We start from the raw sequence: 16,582 nt of genomic DNA, 5'->3' as shown, positions 1-16,582 counted from the left end.
ATGCTTATACTTTTATATTTTTTCTTCAGTATAATTCTGAATTCAGGACTTTTACTTATTGCACACTATTTCTGGCCTGTGGTATTGCTACTTCTACTTAAGTAAAAGATCTAAGCACTTCTTCCACGTCTACTATCTAACACTTGTATTATCTTTAAGACAAACTATTGTTGCTCATCAGTGACCAGATAATTGTGAATCAATACGTGAAGCTCCTGTGCTAAAAGTGAATGCTTGATGATTGCTATAATCATGCTTCATCACTGTATTTAACCAGTTAATTTATTATTTCCAGTCAACTTGACTTAAGCTTGTCTGTCTTAGTTTAATGTTAAGCACATAATTGCATCCTGAGGTTTATTGCTTATTTCATTGTATAGTTAGTGTAGACCCATTAGGTGTTTTATTAATTTCTAGTCTTACTGGAGTGGGATGTTTGGCTTATTTTGTGTCTGTGACCTATGACCCTGTCAGTATTCTTTACCATCATGAAGATGGCCAATGTTGGGCTATATGGGATGGAACTCCTACTGTAGGCCATGTTGAATAAACAAAAGGGTTTAAACCTTCATGCATTCTTTGACATTCAGGGGTTCAAGGTTGTCCAGTTGTACAAATTAGAATATCTCTTAGTGTCTCAATTTCTTTGTGAAAGTCAAGTTTTGATGGAACTTAATGTAGCATTCTTCTAAATTATTATTAATATAACATGTTAGGTTATCAAAAACAACAACACTCATCCCTACATTTCTCCTCTCCCAATTTTTTTAGCATCACTGCAACCTTCAGTGTTTCCAGGCTGTCATGTCGCACAGATTAGAAGACATTGGAGGTTCTCAATTTCTTGAGATATGTTTCTGTTGGGTAGATGGTTCTGGCATGATTTTTGTGTTTAGAACAGAAGACATGAAAGCTCAAATGAGTTTCGGGGCCAGTACCTTTAATAACATACATTTCTTTTAAGAAAACATTCACTTTTTTTTTATTATTCATAACTCATGATAATATATGTCATGTTGCAGAATTACATTGTTTATCTTATTTTCAAAAGGATATATCAAAACAAAATGTAACTGTAAAAATTACAAAAAATATATATATTTGTCATCGTTTTTCTGAAAAATGTGAAATTTACTCAAAGTTGTGTTTAATTTGACAGTATACTGCATGTAAATGCATATCTTGACTTTACCCCTTCTTTATTGATGTGGTCAAACGTTAGTTATATGATATGTGTGAGCTTGGTGAAAAACACTTTTTATTGTTTAAGTCTTAAAGGATATTCATGAGTATAAGTCATCCTTGTCCTTGTTTTTTTTTCCCTTTAGAGCCCAGAGGTGTAGTAAGGACGAACTACTACCATGTAGGAGAACAGCTTTGATGGGCATGAATACATTTGTTTTTCGCTGCTTGGAATAAATGTAACATTCTGAGCATTAAATTCCTCAGTGTGGATCACGTAGCTTCCTTCGCATATAACAACAAGCCTATTGCTGTGACGAATGCGTTCGAAATCTATGTTATTTTCCTGCACCTTCAAACTTACAGCTGGCAAAGAAGGACAAGTGCCATATTCACTTATACAATCTGCCTCACTGATGTATACCCTTGCTTTCCAGGTCATTTTGCTAAAAGTAAAATAGGCACTGTTATGAACTGGTGTTTCGAATAGAGACTGCAGATTATTGTAAGGTTTGAAGGTGACGCTCCACGGCGTGCCAGTGTAAATCCTGGGTGTGTAGACATTTTGTCCTTCATTGAGCAATGTCACGTATCTGAGAGCATTAAACTGAAACCCCTGGAACTTACTGGCCTGGTACTGTGAGCCGTCAAGTGTGTACAAGTCGTCAACTGGTATCATTGGAAAACGGATGAGCTTCAGGAGGCTCTCAGGAATAGTCTTGTTCTCTTGGGCATCCGCCCATCTCTCCAGTCCGTTCAGGATGACAGTTTCATTTTTCACCACAAGGTCTGAGCGAGACAGAAGAGATTTGACCAGATCAAATGTAAGATCTGTCCAGACTGAGGAATGGATCAGGGCCTCACAGTTCCACGCAAGGTAGCGAAGACAAACTTCCTGTAGCGCCTCATCATCTGAATCAACAAGGAAAGAGATCTGAGTCTGGAAAGTGTGATCCTCCGGAAGAAACACTCTGAAAAGATCTGCAGTGTCATTCTGAACTTCTGTCATTCCCCAGTCGTATGCCATTTTGATAAAGCATTGGGTAGAAGATCTTGTGAGTTCGATCTTTCTTGTGTACAAGTATCTGAAATTGAAACATTTTCATTAGCACGGTTCAGCTAATACTTATTCAGTGCATACAATTAGACAGCAAGTGATGGAAAAATAAGCTGTGAGTTGTACAGGTTTACATGACAGTGCAGGTGGCAGTTTAAAAGTCACAAGTTCGCTTTTACCTGACAAAGTTGTTGGCGTGCTGACTGCAGTTAGAGGTGGCCTCAATTCTGAGGCTGCTGAAGTCTGGCTGTGACCTTTTGAGGAATGAGAGGATGATGCTGTGAGCACAGATTGTCTCCAAAGTGTAGTTTTGCTCCACCACTGTAATGTTCAAGTCACAGCCCCGTCCACTGTCAAACAGTTCCCCTAGCTGAGTAGAGAGGCTTCTTTTGTGGTCCAATTCGTACCGTTGGCTTATATTCTTTCTTGGGAGTTGTTCTGGCTCTAATAGAGATCAATATTTGCACAGTGATTGGTTTTGTTGTGAAGAGAACATGGCTTCTATCTATTTGTCCTTTATTTCTCCATGGAAGACTCACACTTCATGCTCACACATCAGTTGCCTTACCACTTATGCATGTGACCCCAGCATCTTCACCATGGTTACAGTTATGTTTCCCCCACCGAGAAAAAGTACACTTGACCAGGCTCATCTCTGCTCCAATACATCTTACGTCATCCATCCAGATTGTGCCAGTCCCTTAAGAAAAAATACCCACAGTAAAAACAGAGTTAAACAGCTATAAATGACAGGTTACAGGTTTTCATCTGCAGTGTTTGTCAGATTAAGCTGAATTACCCTCGCCAAACGATGAAGTTCCTGTTGCACCACGGAAATTTAACTGGCGACACACTACATGAGCGTTATTTATGTCCCATTCATCGTCGCACACAGTCCCCCAAACGCTTTCATGAAAGATTTCCACTCGGCCCTCAGAGTTATTTCGACCACCAACCAGCCTCACAGAACCTTCCTCATCACCTAAAGAACAATGTTATGTAATTAGTATATTTTGTTTGGTGATTAAATGGAGACATGCAAACCATGTCTGTTATATATATATATATATACATACATATACATACATATATACTGGGAAGCTTCGGGGAGAAAAGTTATTTTTTGTTCACTGTTTAAATAAGCTCGGCTTAGGCGTAAAAAAAAAGTAAACATATGTTATACAGCTCCACATGATAAGAACAATTTACTCACCAGCAGAAAATCTGACAAAAAGGATGCAGAATAACAAGAAAATATTTTCTCTCATTTTGATTGCAGTGCACTGGGGAAAAAAGGAAAACAAGCAATAGCACCATGTTTCTGTATTCAAGTCAGGATATTTGTTAAAAAGTTATTCTTCTGGTTAAAAATAGAAATGAACTTACCAGAGCTCCTAATGAGGTGAATTGAAGAAAGGCCTATCACTGAAGAAATGAAAAGTCGAACTTATATATCAGTTATTTTCCAGGAATCACCACCCACAAAAGGGGTGTTTTCCCAGGAAAAAAGTTAATTTGTAATCTGTTGGAAGATTTGTCAACAGAAAATATTTATTGATCAGCCCATTGGTTGAAAGAAATAAAGTACATGTACTTTGGTACCACTTGAAGGTACTTCAACTTTACTTACGCTTCGCCATTTGCTACTACTTCATACATTTCCACTACAATTCACAGCCAAATATTGTACTCTTTTGCATTTATTTTCTAACTTTAGTAACTAGCTACTTTGATGATTCAGATGACAAATACAAAATATAATCATAAATAACTTATGGTGTGTTAAATTGGATAAAGATTTTATTTGAAGATGGATTTTATTGATCCCCGGTAAAATTCACAAACTACCCAGCAGTATATATAGTTGAAAAAAAGCCACCTTTACAACTGCATTAAAGCATACATCAATAATACTGAATCAATAATGTCAACTTTAACTTGTAAGAGAGCATTTCTAGGATATTGTATTGCTACTTTAGCTTAAGTAAATATCAGTAAGTTTACTTCTTCCACCACTGCATTTAGCTATAAGATCACTGGAGGGCGAGATAGATATAGCGTATCTATGACGTCATATAGGCTCCTCCTCTTTTACTCCTTACAGAGAAGAAAAAAAAAATGCAGGCTACATTAAAAAAATTGAAATATGTTAAAAAATACTTATTTTGCGTTATGTTTTAGAATACTTAAAAAAAAAAAAGTAAAAAAAAAAAAAAAAAAAAAGTAGTTTAAGTATCCCGATTGTGACGGCGTTGCTAAGCAACCGGTAACTTAACTTGCTGCTACAAACGAAGCTGCAGGACAGGAGCGGACACGATGTCGTCGCAGGCAGACCACGCCACCACCGGCAGAGTGCTCAGCTTTCTCGGAGAATGGGACCGTGGAGACAGGAAGGTCCGCGGCCGCATGTTGAACACCTTCTTGGCTCAAAACGCAGGGAAGACGTTTTATGAGCTGGAGCTGGAGTTTGCTCAGGTCGCCAGCCTCTTTCTGGCTCGACTCACTACCTGGATGAGACTCACGTATCCTTTGTATGGTTCCTGCAGAAGAGCAGAAGGAATATAGAAACTACATCAATATATCTACACATATATATATATATATATATATATATATATATATATATATATATATATATCTATATATCTATATCTATATCTATATATATATATATATATATATATATATATATATATATATATATATATAGAGATATATATATCTATATAGAGATATATCTATATAGAGATATATATATATATATATATATATCTATATATCTATATAGAGATATATATTATATAGATATATATCTATATCCATCTATATAGAGATAATCTCTATATAGATATATATCTATATCCATCTATATATATATATATATATATATAGATATATATCTATATATATAGATATATATATATATATAGATATATCCGCTATATAGATATATATCTATATCTATATATATATATATCTATATAGATATATATATATATAGATATAGATATATATATATATATAGATATATCTATATAGACATAGATATATCTATATATAGATCTATATATATAGATATATATCTATATAGATATATATATATATAGAGATAGATATATATCTATATAGAGATATATCTTTATAGAGATATATATAGATATATATCTATATTTATATATATAGATCAATATATATGTACCAGTCAAAAGTTTGGACACACCTTCTCATTCAATGGTTTTTCTTTCTTTATATATATATTTTTTCTACATTGTAGATTAATATTGAAGACATCCAAACTATGAAGGAATACATATGGAATTATGTGGCAAACAAACAAATGCTCAACAAACCAGAATATGGTTTTTTTTTCTAGATTCTTTTAAGTAGTTTAATGAGAAGGTGTGTCCAAACTTTTGACTGGTACTGTATATATATATATAGATATATATCTATATAGATATCGATATATTATCAATATTTACACATTCTAAACATGCGTATTTAAGTGTATTTATTCTGTACCCTGTGCTTTATGTTCCATACAACATGATGTGAGCTTATGCATATGCACTTCTAGAATGGGCTGGCAAGACTAAACATCAATCATCTTGTTTTAAATATTTTTCTTTTTCATAAATTGGGACTGAAATGGAACCATTTGTAAGTACATTTAAAGTTTCCAGCCCTAGAAGGAGTGGGCTTTCTTCTGCTTCCTCTACTGGATTTACTCTGAACTGAGACCTAGTCCTTAAGAGAATATTCAGATACATGTTTGGTACGTTCCTGGGAATGCAACTTAAAGCAATTGGGATTTTCCTCTCCGCATCAAGCCAGTAAGAGGAATAAAAAGGCTGCATCATAATCTGTGTCATAAAACTGTGTATATATGTGACTCACTGTGCAGGTTTTGTCTTTGACCCTCTTTTCTCACGTTCCTCAGTGATCAGTACCTGATGGAGTTCCTGGTGGATGGAGGTGTTCTCACTCTCCTGGACATCTTGGGCCACTCTCAGAGCAAAGAGGAGGACAAGACAGAGGCCCTTCGTCTTCTGCTCATCGTCTCAAATGCTGGTCGCAAATGCAAAGAGATTATCTGTGAAAGCCACGGTAACAAAAAGAGTTTTGACAATCCCTTCTTATTGCATTTTCTTATTCAGATAACAAAGCATTTAACAACAAAATACATAAATAAATGAATTAAATAACATTACTGTGTGCTAAAGGTGGCAATCTTATAACTTTATGTCCACTTACATGTTAACTATTGGTATATTAAATAAAGAGTTTTCCTGTAAATACAAACTTCTCCATACGATACAGCAGTAGCTGTTTCTTTAACGCTGTTTATACCTGACATGCAGATAAGATAAGACAAGTATTTTTCCATTAACCGTTTGGATAATCCGTGCAGCCCTATAGGAGCCATATCAGTTTGGCCCTTGTTACGTTCTTTCAGGTGTGAAAGCCATAGCAGAGGTCCTGGCTAAGTCAAACACAGATGAAACCCAAGAGACAGCATGGGCCCTCCTGGAGTCCCTCTCCAATGGAAACCCCAAATATCAAAACCAAATCTACAAAGGTCTGATTGCCCTCTTGACTTGTACCTCCCCTAAGGCCCAGCAGCTGGCCCTGCACACCTTACGCACTGTCCAGGTAAAGCGTGAGAGAGCACACCAAGCCATATATCAATGAAAACATGTATCTTCATCGTTCTCGGAGCATGCATGGGTCCTCATCCTTGCTCTTCCACACAATGGATGTTATGGCAAAATGTGATATATTCAACATATGAGTAGAAATATAACACTTCTTCCACCATCCTCTCTAACAGCCAAAAATGAAAACAGCACATCACAGCATTGTAGAACCTCTTTTGAATATGCTCAGGTCCCTGCACCTGGAGGTTCAGGATGGAGGTAAGATGAGAAAATGTTAAAAAAAAAACACATGGTGGTAAACCTTTACTGCGGCTGATGATTTTTGTTTTGTATGCTGTAATTTGCTTTGAAATGACATATAAAACCACCAGCCATTGTCCAACACTCTTCTCTCCCTGTGCACATGTCTGGCAGCTATAAATCTGATCTTAGACCTGAGGTGTTATGATGTGAGGCCCCTGCTGCTCAGTGGACTAGTGGCTCTGCTAAGGCCTACGAAAGAAGAGGTGCAGCACCACATGCATATTGAAGGTGATACTTTAGTTTATAAGTCTGTTGTTTTTCATAAAATGTACTATTTTTCTCCATACAGTACAGTACAGTTTATATTTATATATATTTATATATGCTATAGTATATGCTTATATATCTGCAATTTCTGAATAAAATATGTATTTTCCACAAACTAAAAACTCACCTATTAAAGTGTTAGCATTTAGTACGTTCTTTGATATGATAGAACCACATTTGTCACATAAACAAGAAACCATAACATATTTTGTTGATTCATACAATCCCATCAGAATCTGAGATGATTAAGATGACTGGATCTCTGCCAGTGTTTGTGCAACAAGCTGCTGCAGCTAAAACTATACGGTATGTCATATTTGTCTATTATAGCTATGCAATATATTTAATGTGTAATTACACAAAAAAACATTGTAAGAAAATGTAATGTTATGATATGTAAAGAAAGAAAATGGTGATATATATTAAATTTACATTGCTTTAAGGCTCTCAGTGTAAACATTTATAGCCGTTGTCACACAGTAAGGATATATATATTTATGGTGTTGAATCTGTTGAAGCTTGCTGGCCAAAGACAGTCAAGAGGTTTCTCATGAACTTCTCTCTCTCGGAGTGATCCGACATCTTCTGTACGCTATGGGAAACACAGAACACGCTGATGCCCAAATACAGGCCAGTCTCGCCTTGGAGGTAAGCCTACATACCTGCGTTCAGACACTGTACATCTACACACGCACACATACACACTTTCATACATATTTTCATCCGTGCCCAGCATTTTGTCCGCTCATATCCGGCTATTGAGGAACATGTGCAGAGAGGTATCGGCAGCACACTGTTTGCAGCCTTTATGGTAAGATTTAAAACTTTCTAAATGCTATGATGGCATCGGATAAAATATTAATGTGAAAGCTTCTAGAAGGCAGTACTGACAGATTCAATCCTCGTCTTTCTGCAGCACCAAGCTGACACTTTGTACATGAATATGGATGAAACACAGGCGGAAATCCTGTTAACTAACAAGGTTAACATAACTGAAGGTAATGACTGTTATTTGTTCATATTAAGGCTGGTCACACGTGTGTCTGTATTATGAGAGAATAATTGTTTCTTTTTTCCTGTCATCTTTGAATTCCAGTTTGAGATGGTGACAACTCTGAAGGCTGACAAGAAGGACAAATCATTTTAATGATGCAAATTAATACGATTTAGTTGTTTTGTTTTTCAAAGACAGTTTAACTATTTTATTTTCAGATTAGCTGCCTACCTTTTTCATTTGTTTTAAAAGGTGATCAATTTGGACTTTACATGCTTTATCATTATAGAAAATTATTTCAGTTACTGTCTACATGCCCAGCTTTAATACAGTTTTACTAAATTATAAGACTAAATACACCAGTTATTATTATATGTATTACTCTCCACTTTTTCATGACAATTTACTTTTGTTATTTTTTTTTTTATATGCACTCATAAAATAAATGTCTTCTAATCCTTGGTTATGATAATGATGATCAATAAAAAAATTGCGTGAAATCATAATTGCACAACCACACAGCCCGCCTTTACGTCATTTTCATTTTGACCCTCCCACCGGAGATGACGTAGAACGTACTTCCTCTGTTTCCTCGCAGCTGATTGGTCGAGCGGCGACGTTCAGTCAGCGAACGTGGCGGGAGCCTAAAAGTGTCCGTGAAGTAAACAAGACGTTAAATAAGTCGCTGCATGAGGTGTTTAAAATGAGCAGGTTGCGTTCAGCGGTGCTTAAAGGGAAGAGAGCCGGACTGGAGATGGTAGAATCAGCAAAACCAAAGCGGAAGAGGTCAAAGACAGCTGTCAAAGAAGGTAGGTTTCATGTTTATCTTAATAAACTTGTGCAAAAAGACAAACATTTTAAGGTAAAATAAGAAAATCTATCCACATAAATATGTTTGCGGTTATGAATCAACACAATATGTCATACTGAACGAGAATTATGTAAGAACTAAATTTATTTTTGAACCCTCAGATTTAATTTACCCATTATCACACAGGGATGGACACAATAAAAGCTCATTATATATATATAACCATGGTGATATGTACATTTCAGATTGTCAGAAATGTTTTCTATTAAGTAATACAGTGTACAGCCTCAGAAATAGTAGTATGTGTTTTTTTTTTTGCAGGGAATAAATTCAGATTTATTTTAAATGGAAGTTCTCCTCATCAAGCAGTTGTGAAAAAATAACAAAATGTCAAATTTTGTCATCATCTTTTCTGTGGATGTTCTCCCTCAACATACAGCATTTGAACCATTCTGATAGATATTCTATTGCTTTAACATCAGTGAAAATTCCCTTATAAAAAGTATGCTTAGTGTGAATGACATTGATGTTTTATGTTCTTCCAGAAGAAACCACGAATGCATCCTCCCCGTCATCCTCATACCACACCTTCCATGATCCTGCTGATGTGGTGCTGCTGCGTTCTCAGCTCCTAAACTGGTACGACAAGGAGAAGAGGGAGCTGCCATGGAGGACTCTGGTAAAGAAGAGAAAGTTTTCCACCACTGGTTTTGACAAGAACGTTTGTCCTTTTTTAATATCCCTGTTTGATTGTTAGAGACATATTTTAATTATGTATCATAATGAAAGTACAGGAGGTGTTGAAGCAAGCTTGGTTCAAAGATGTGGTTACTGCTGCGTACAAGAAAACACTCTTCTTTTTTTTGACAATAATGCTTTATCGCTAAGATTTCTGTGACACCGATTTTAATGGTTTCATTAGTTTTTAATCAAATTCTAAAATACAAATTCTAAAAGGAAAAACCACAAAAAACAGGGATTACATTGTCACAGTAGATTTTAATAATATATATTTTCTTTAAGATAATATCTGACAGTATTTGACTGTTTAAATTTAAATATAATAATGTTATGACATATAAAAGGGATAGTTCCGATTTTTCAAGTGGGGTTGTATGAGGTACTTATTTATAGTTGGTGTATTAACAACTGTAGACGGTCCGCACGCCTCCAGTTTGGAGAAACAGACAAGAGTATGAGCTCGGGACCAAAGCAATGTACTGCTTTGGACGGGGTGGGAGCAAATTGCGTTCTAGCCACTTTAAGGAAAGGCACACCTAAGAAAATGTCAGTTCAAGTGTACGTCATAATCTGAATATTTTCACTGCTTTACCTCGCTGTCAGACAGCCTTTTCCAACGGGGAACTGCAGCTGCTATATCCATCTATGCTCTCGTCAAAGCAACCAAACGGCTTCCTCAATCAGTTAGTTTGTTTCTGTTAATGTGTGACTTTGGTGAATCTGAACTAACCCTTTAAACCATCCAAAGTCACACAATAACACAAACAAACTAACCGATCGAGGCAACAGTAGACCAGCAACTTTTGTGTTCTGCGAAGTAGATGTAAAATTATTGTTTTTGTCAAGGGGGCTTGTGGTATTAAAGTGAGCACAGGGCTGTCTGACGGCAACATAAAGGGTAAAAAAATCTAAATAAAGCGTACACTTAAACTGATTTTGATTATTTTAGGTGGGTTGTTCTTTTTGCTGGCTAAAATACGTTTTTGCTGCTGCCCCTGTTATTTATTTATTTATATATATATATATATATATATATATATATATATATATATATATATAAGTACCTCTCACAACCCCTATTCAAAAAACAGAAGTATCCCTTAAGAGTCTTTACTTTTACTCCATTTTTTTCACACAATATTCTCATCTGATTGACGGCTCAAATTCTTATAAAATGACTTCAATGTTTTATTTTATGACTACTGAATAACAAAATACATCATTCAATATGTTATTCTAAAATACCCAAATATTGTAAAAATGTTGATCAGTAATCCTCATATCAAGCTATATTGCCAGGCCTTTGGTTATACACATGCAGAAACACTGCTGACTGCTATAACTGGCTTACTCCTTGTATGTATTTAACAGGCTGTGACAGAGTCAGACCTCAACATCAGGACATATGCAGGTAAAAAGATGTTTTCTTGTCAAAATGACCCAGATTAAACAGCTGCCAACACTCCTTATAAGACAGTTGTCTCTCTTTTTTTTTTTTTTAGTCTGGGTTTCAGAAATAATGCTGCAACAGACCCAAGTTGCCACAGTAATAGACTATTACAACAAATGGATGAAGGTAGGTGTCTTTGTTCATTACACTGACTGGAGTCCTCGTGATACAATAATTGTAAATATATTTTTAATTCTGTGTAATTTAAACTCTTTCTTCACTTGTGTCCCAGCGGTGGCCCACGCTGCAGGATCTTGCTGCTGCTACGCTAGAGGTGATGACTAAAGGAGCGGTCCCTGAAGATAATGGTGATTTTTTTTTTTAAAAATAGCATTGATTTAAAATTGTATTTATTGATTTCATTCATGCGTAGGAAGTGAACCAGATGTGGGCGGGTCTTGGCTACTACTCCAGAGGGAAAAGACTGCATGAAGGGGCTCAAAAGGTTTGGGTTTTGTTTTGTAAATCTGCTTAGGCTGACTTATTGCGTAATAATTCATTAGTATGGTTTTATGTCAAGAGCAATCATGTAGTCCATTGACCAACGTGGTGAAATGTGGGAGCAGGTTGTTGATTGTATCACTTGTCTTTTGTAGGTGGTGTCGGAGCTTAAAGGGCAGATGCCTCGCACAGTCGACAGCCTGCTGAAACAGCTGCCTGGAGTGGGACGCTACACAGCTGCAGCTGTGGGCTCTATTGCTCTTGGTCAGGTGTGTTTCTGTTGATCAGAGCAAAAACCTCTTAGGCCACACTTGATAGCTTCACTGCCTCGTTTAGGACTGAAAATATCTCTGTTGCCTAGGTTACCGGAGTGGTGGATGGCAATGTGATTCGGGTGCTTTGTCGCCTGAGGGCCATTGGAGCTGACAGCACAAGTCCTGCAGTAACAGAGGCACTTTGGTGAGATTAAACTTCTTATCATTGATCATTTTTGATAATTTGATCCAAGCACATACTTTAACATTTCTAAATGTTACTGTGATATTATTGCTTTTTCTTGCTTTGTAAGCTCTACGGGAGATAAACATCAGTGTCTGCCTGACACTCAAACACACCTCTCCACTGGTCACATATGAACTTTGCATACAGTTTTCATTGGTGTTCATAAACAAATGTTGTCCTGTTCAAAGTCGGTCTGGCAAGGACAGCTTTGTTTATTCTACACAGATGATTCAACTGGCAACAGTTTGGGCGAAGGCAGAGTACACCCTGGACAGGTCGCCAGCCTATCACAGGGCTGACATATAGAGACAAACAACCTGTTACACTCACATCCACACCTACGGGCAATTTTAGAGTCAACAATTAACCTAACCTGCATGTCTTTGGACTGTGGGAGGAAGCCAGAGAACCCACGCGGAGAGAACCCACGCTGACACGGGGAGAACATGCAAACTCCACACAGTAGGCCGTCTAGCTCGGGTATTGAACCCAGGCACAGTGCTGACCACTACACCACCGTGCAGCCCTTATTAATATCAATGAAAATAAAATAAAAAAAAAAAACATATTTAAAACCTAAGTCAGTATTTGTAAATTGTATTAAAGTGATTAAAAGTTTTTTTTTTGATGTATTTTTTCTGCTCTATTTCAGGAGTCAAGCCAACACGCTGGTGGATCCTGAAAGACCCGGGGACTTTAACCAAGCCATGATGGAGCTGGGAGCACGAGTGTGTACCCCTAAAGGACCACTGTGCAGCCAGTGTCCCGTCCAGTCTCACTGCCGCTCTTTTCGCAAGGTAAAAAAGATTAAATATGATAAATTATTGCTAGTAAATGATGGGTATGGTTTAGGCTTTGCTTTGTATTGGAAATTCAAAAGTGCTTAAATAGATTATTATTGCTTTGGATCATAGTGAAAAGGTTAGAATTTGTGTATTTCCCGGTGTACATGATGTTCAGACAGTGTGTGAATGTGCAGGTTCATATTAAACAAGAGAAAAACTCCAGGAAGCTCTTGGGGAAGCTGGACAGGAAGCCACCCACCCTGCCAGATATAGAAGACTGCAGTAAGTATACGGAAGTATCTCACCCTTAGAGCTCACAATATTCTATTAAAGTGCTCTTCTCTCCTCCCTCAGCAAACAGCGAGACATGTCCGCTGTGTCCCTCGGAGCCCTGGGACGATGAGTTAGGCGTTCAGAACTTCCCCAGAAAGCCGGCGAAGAAGCCGCCCCGGGTGGAGCGAACTCTGACCTGTGTGGTGATCAGACCTGGAGAGGATGGAGAGGAAGAGTACCTGCTCACACAGAGGCCAAACAAAGGTCATCGCCCGCAGTTTGTCCCACCACTGGTGGGGAATGTGATCGTTGAGATTCGGCTGTAGGATTACGTCGTCTCTAGTCCGATAATCAGATTGAATTGCTATTTTGTTTGAATTTTACTATTTGAATCGCTGAGAAAATGGTTGATGTGAGAAGCAAATCATAGATCCATAATTCAGGTAGACTTCAAACAATATGCAGCTTTTACTTACTTTAATTTTCATCAGTGTTTATTATGGCAAATATTTTCATTGTAGTTTTACTCTAAATCAGACAAACTTTTAAGAAACTCTAAATACAGAAATGCAGTGGTGGAAAGTAACAAAGTTTACTCAGGTACTGCACTTAAAGCTACTATGAAGAATTTTGTAGGTTGCATAGAGATATCAGTAATGAATTGAGACTATATCACAACCAGCTCCTCACAGTAACTTAACATACAGTTTTGATGTACTTTATTTTATTTTACATTCTACAATTCAGAGGCTAACATTGTACTTTTACTCTACTACACTTATTTGTTAACTTTTGTGTCTAGTTACTTTGCAGATTCAGATTGATAATATATATACAGTATTATCAACAAAAAATTCTGATGTATTATTATAGTTTGAGATAATGCCCCCAGATGGAACATTTACAAGCTACCGAGCAGTCTATAGAGTAGTTAAATTAGCCCCATCTTTAACAGCAACATTAAAGAAATACAAAAAACAAAAAGTACATCTACTCACGTTGGCTACATTAATAAGTTAAATAAATGTGACTCAAAAGAGCAAAATTATTTAAAATTTAGAATGAAAAATGTTTGAATTTTCAAATTTCAATTGAAAATAAAGCTCCATTTAAATTAAACCTACAATTCAGCAATCTATTAATCTGTTGAAATGTTATCCTTTTAATAAACAGCCTGTGTATTGACAGGTTTGCTGGCTGGCTTGTGGGAGTTTCCGAGTCTTCTGCAGGGGGAGAAGAGCTCTGACGTGAAAGAGAAGAGGGCTCTGTGTACTCAGATCAGCGGGTTACTGGGAACCCATCTGGCAGAAAGCCTCTTCCAGTATGTGGGGGAGGTAAGCTTGATATTAACCATCTGTCTGTTGTGCACTCTTTAAAATGTAAATAAACAATTTCTGCACTGATGGATTGGCTGTTTGTAGGTGGTTCACATCTTCTCCCACATCCACCAGACGTACGTGGTTCACAGTGTGTGTTTGAAGGACGCTGACACACAAACACAGACTGAAAACGCACAGTGGCTCACCAGGTCCGCTCTACAGGAAGCCGCCGTGTCCACGGGAGTGAAAAAGGTTTTTTTTTTGTTTACACACACAAAAAAATGTGTGTGTGTGTGTGTGTGTGTGTGTGTGTGTGTCCCTGCTGTGAACCTGAGGTTATCAGCACCAAGACAGAAAACAGGCTTTTGCAACAGCAGTAAACTTTACTTTATATATTTCTGGTGTAAAGAAACACTTGTATAGCTCCCACATGTCACATCACAAGATTTCAGTGATTTTTAAGTTCAAGTTTCCCCCTTTTAACGGTTTTAAAAGTGCTACTATCTTTCCTTTTACTTTCAGTTTCAGATATTGTGAAGGACGGTTGAGTTTGTTTCAGAAAGTGTGTTTATTTGTATATATATTTTTTTTTGTATACATGTGTGTATATATATATTTGTGTGTATATTTATTTATTTATTTGTGATAGCAGAAGTGAGCCTGAATGGATGAGATTAATATGTACATTATCCTGCAGATCGTGAAGCTCTGTGACTCTGTGGACACTCAAAAAGAGCAAACCTCCAAGGTAAGTATACCTCTGTTAGTGTGTGTGTGTGTGTGTGTGTGTGTGTGTGTGTGTGTGTGTATATATGTATCTTATTCTATAATACTATATTAACAACAGATTCCACCGTTATCATCTTTCTCTACTTGTCTCACTTAGGTTGGGAAAAGTCAGAAGCAGACCGGCACAAAGAATAACAAGAATCAACAGACCTCAAAAAAACCCAGACTGAGTGCAGCTAGCAGCGGCAGCAGACAGCTCTCCCTCAGCGCCTTCTTCAACTCAGTTAAACAGGAATCTTGATGGTATTGTGTGTTTGAAACCTCTTCATGACGTCTCCTCATGCACACGTGCCTTATTGTCAAAGCATCATCCTTATGTTGCCACATAGAGGTATTGTTGTGGTATTATAGACCCATCTCTGGAAATTAAATACAAAATGCCAGCAAATTATTTTAACATCAGATTTTTTAATTGTTGTTAGTTCAAAAAGATATATGTTTATTGCTCCTCTGAAGTTCCTGTGTGGACTTTTAGTGTCTAGTGACCTCATTATAGATCATGTTTTTATAACTATATTATGACTAGTCTACATGTTTTTACAAGCAGTATGTAAGATACTTGTTTAATAATATTATTTTATAATTTTGTTTTATATTACTGCATTAAGAATGTGATGTTAGTGGACAAAACGTGTAGAGAATGTAACTTTTGATAATAAAGCTCAGACACAAGACAAACACCAGATTTCACGTGTAAATTGCTGTTCATCCTCCAATCAAGATTTATTATGTTTTTATTATGGTAATATGGCAAAAAGAATCTATCTGCAGGTATTCCTTCATGGAGATGAGTATAATATATGTATATATATATATATATATTTTATTTATTTATTTGTATATGTATATATATATGTGTATATATATGTATATATATTTGTGTGTATATTTATTTATTTGTATATATATATATATTTGTGTGTGTGTATATATATATATATATTTGTGTGTATATATATTTATTTATTTGTATATATATATTTATTATTTTGGCTATATATATATTTGTGT

General features: G+C 36.4%; 3 protein-coding genes across 3 annotated transcripts; 2 read left to right on the top strand and 1 right to left on the bottom strand.

The window, feature by feature from the left end:
- Positions 1-1,308: 1,308 nt before the first annotated feature.
- On the bottom strand, positions 1,309-3,703 carry LOC129094846 (galectin-3-binding protein A-like). Its single transcript, XM_054603130.1, has 6 exons — positions 3,626-3,703; positions 3,453-3,522; positions 3,039-3,221; positions 2,808-2,939; positions 2,419-2,683; positions 1,309-2,267 (listed from the first exon to the last, which is right to left on the bottom strand). The coding sequence occupies exons 2-6, from the start codon at positions 3,505-3,507 to the stop codon at positions 1,325-1,327; spliced, it is 1,578 nt and encodes a 525-aa protein (XP_054459105.1). The 5' UTR covers positions 3,508-3,522; positions 3,626-3,703; the 3' UTR covers positions 1,309-1,324.
- A 781-nt stretch (positions 3,704-4,484) lies between these two features.
- armh1 (armadillo like helical domain containing 1) lies at positions 4,485-8,972 on the top strand. The gene is made up of 11 exons (XM_054602808.1): positions 4,485-4,761; positions 6,004-6,072; positions 6,180-6,346; positions 6,696-6,892; positions 7,071-7,155; positions 7,312-7,428; positions 7,701-7,773; positions 7,986-8,115; positions 8,201-8,278; positions 8,384-8,465; positions 8,564-8,972. The coding sequence occupies exons 1-11, from the start codon at positions 4,556-4,558 to the stop codon at positions 8,566-8,568; spliced, it is 1,209 nt and encodes a 402-aa protein (XP_054458783.1). The 5' UTR covers positions 4,485-4,555; the 3' UTR covers positions 8,569-8,972.
- A 112-nt stretch (positions 8,973-9,084) lies between these two features.
- Positions 9,085-16,249, top strand: mutyh (mutY DNA glycosylase). The gene is made up of 15 exons (XM_054602807.1): positions 9,085-9,270; positions 9,821-9,951; positions 11,385-11,424; positions 11,516-11,589; positions 11,696-11,737; positions 11,837-11,908; positions 12,060-12,173; positions 12,266-12,363; positions 13,058-13,202; positions 13,385-13,472; positions 13,545-13,727; positions 14,652-14,797; positions 14,885-15,034; positions 15,480-15,530; positions 15,669-16,249. Exons 1-15 carry the CDS (start codon positions 9,165-9,167, stop codon positions 15,810-15,812), a joined length of 1,584 nt encoding a protein of 527 aa, XP_054458782.1. The 5' UTR covers positions 9,085-9,164; the 3' UTR covers positions 15,813-16,249.
- Positions 16,250-16,582: the final 333 nt, after the last annotated feature.

The sequence above is a fragment of the Anoplopoma fimbria genome, chromosome 8, assembly GCF_027596085.1.
Source record: "Anoplopoma fimbria isolate UVic2021 breed Golden Eagle Sablefish chromosome 8, Afim_UVic_2022, whole genome shotgun sequence".
Classification (NCBI taxonomy): Eukaryota; Metazoa; Chordata; class Actinopteri; order Perciformes; family Anoplopomatidae; genus Anoplopoma; species Anoplopoma fimbria.
The sequence above is the reverse complement of the archived record's forward strand: the minus strand, read 5'-3'. Positions and strand labels throughout refer to the sequence as shown.

Coding starts and splice junctions, on each gene's coding strand:
- LOC129094846 (XM_054603130.1), bottom strand. CDS start 3,507: ATGAGAGAAAATATTTTCTTGTTATTCTGCATCCTTTTTGTCAGATTT. Junction 2,940..3,038: donor AACTTCATCGTTTGGCGAGG/GTAATTCAGCTT, acceptor TTTTTTCTTAAG/GGACTGGCACAATCTGGATG. Junction 2,268..2,418: donor CACGCCAACAACTTTGTCAG/GTAAAAGCGAAC, acceptor TTTCAATTTCAG/ATACTTGTACACAAGAAAGA.
- armh1 (XM_054602808.1), top strand. CDS start 4,556: ATGTCGTCGCAGGCAGACCACGCCACCACCGGCAGAGTGCTCAGCTTT. Junction 6,073..6,179: donor TTCCTCTCCGCATCAAGCCA/GTAAGAGGAATA, acceptor CACGTTCCTCAG/TGATCAGTACCTGATGGAGT. Junction 6,893..7,070: donor ACACCTTACGCACTGTCCAG/GTAAAGCGTGAG, acceptor CCTCTCTAACAG/CCAAAAATGAAAACAGCACA.
- mutyh (XM_054602807.1), top strand. CDS start 9,165: ATGAGCAGGTTGCGTTCAGCGGTGCTTAAAGGGAAGAGAGCCGGACTG. Junction 11,425..11,515: donor CAACATCAGGACATATGCAG/GTAAAAAGATGT, acceptor TTTTTTTTTTAG/TCTGGGTTTCAGAAATAATG. Junction 11,738..11,836: donor TTGCTGCTGCTACGCTAGAG/GTGATGACTAAA, acceptor ATTCATGCGTAG/GAAGTGAACCAGATGTGGGC.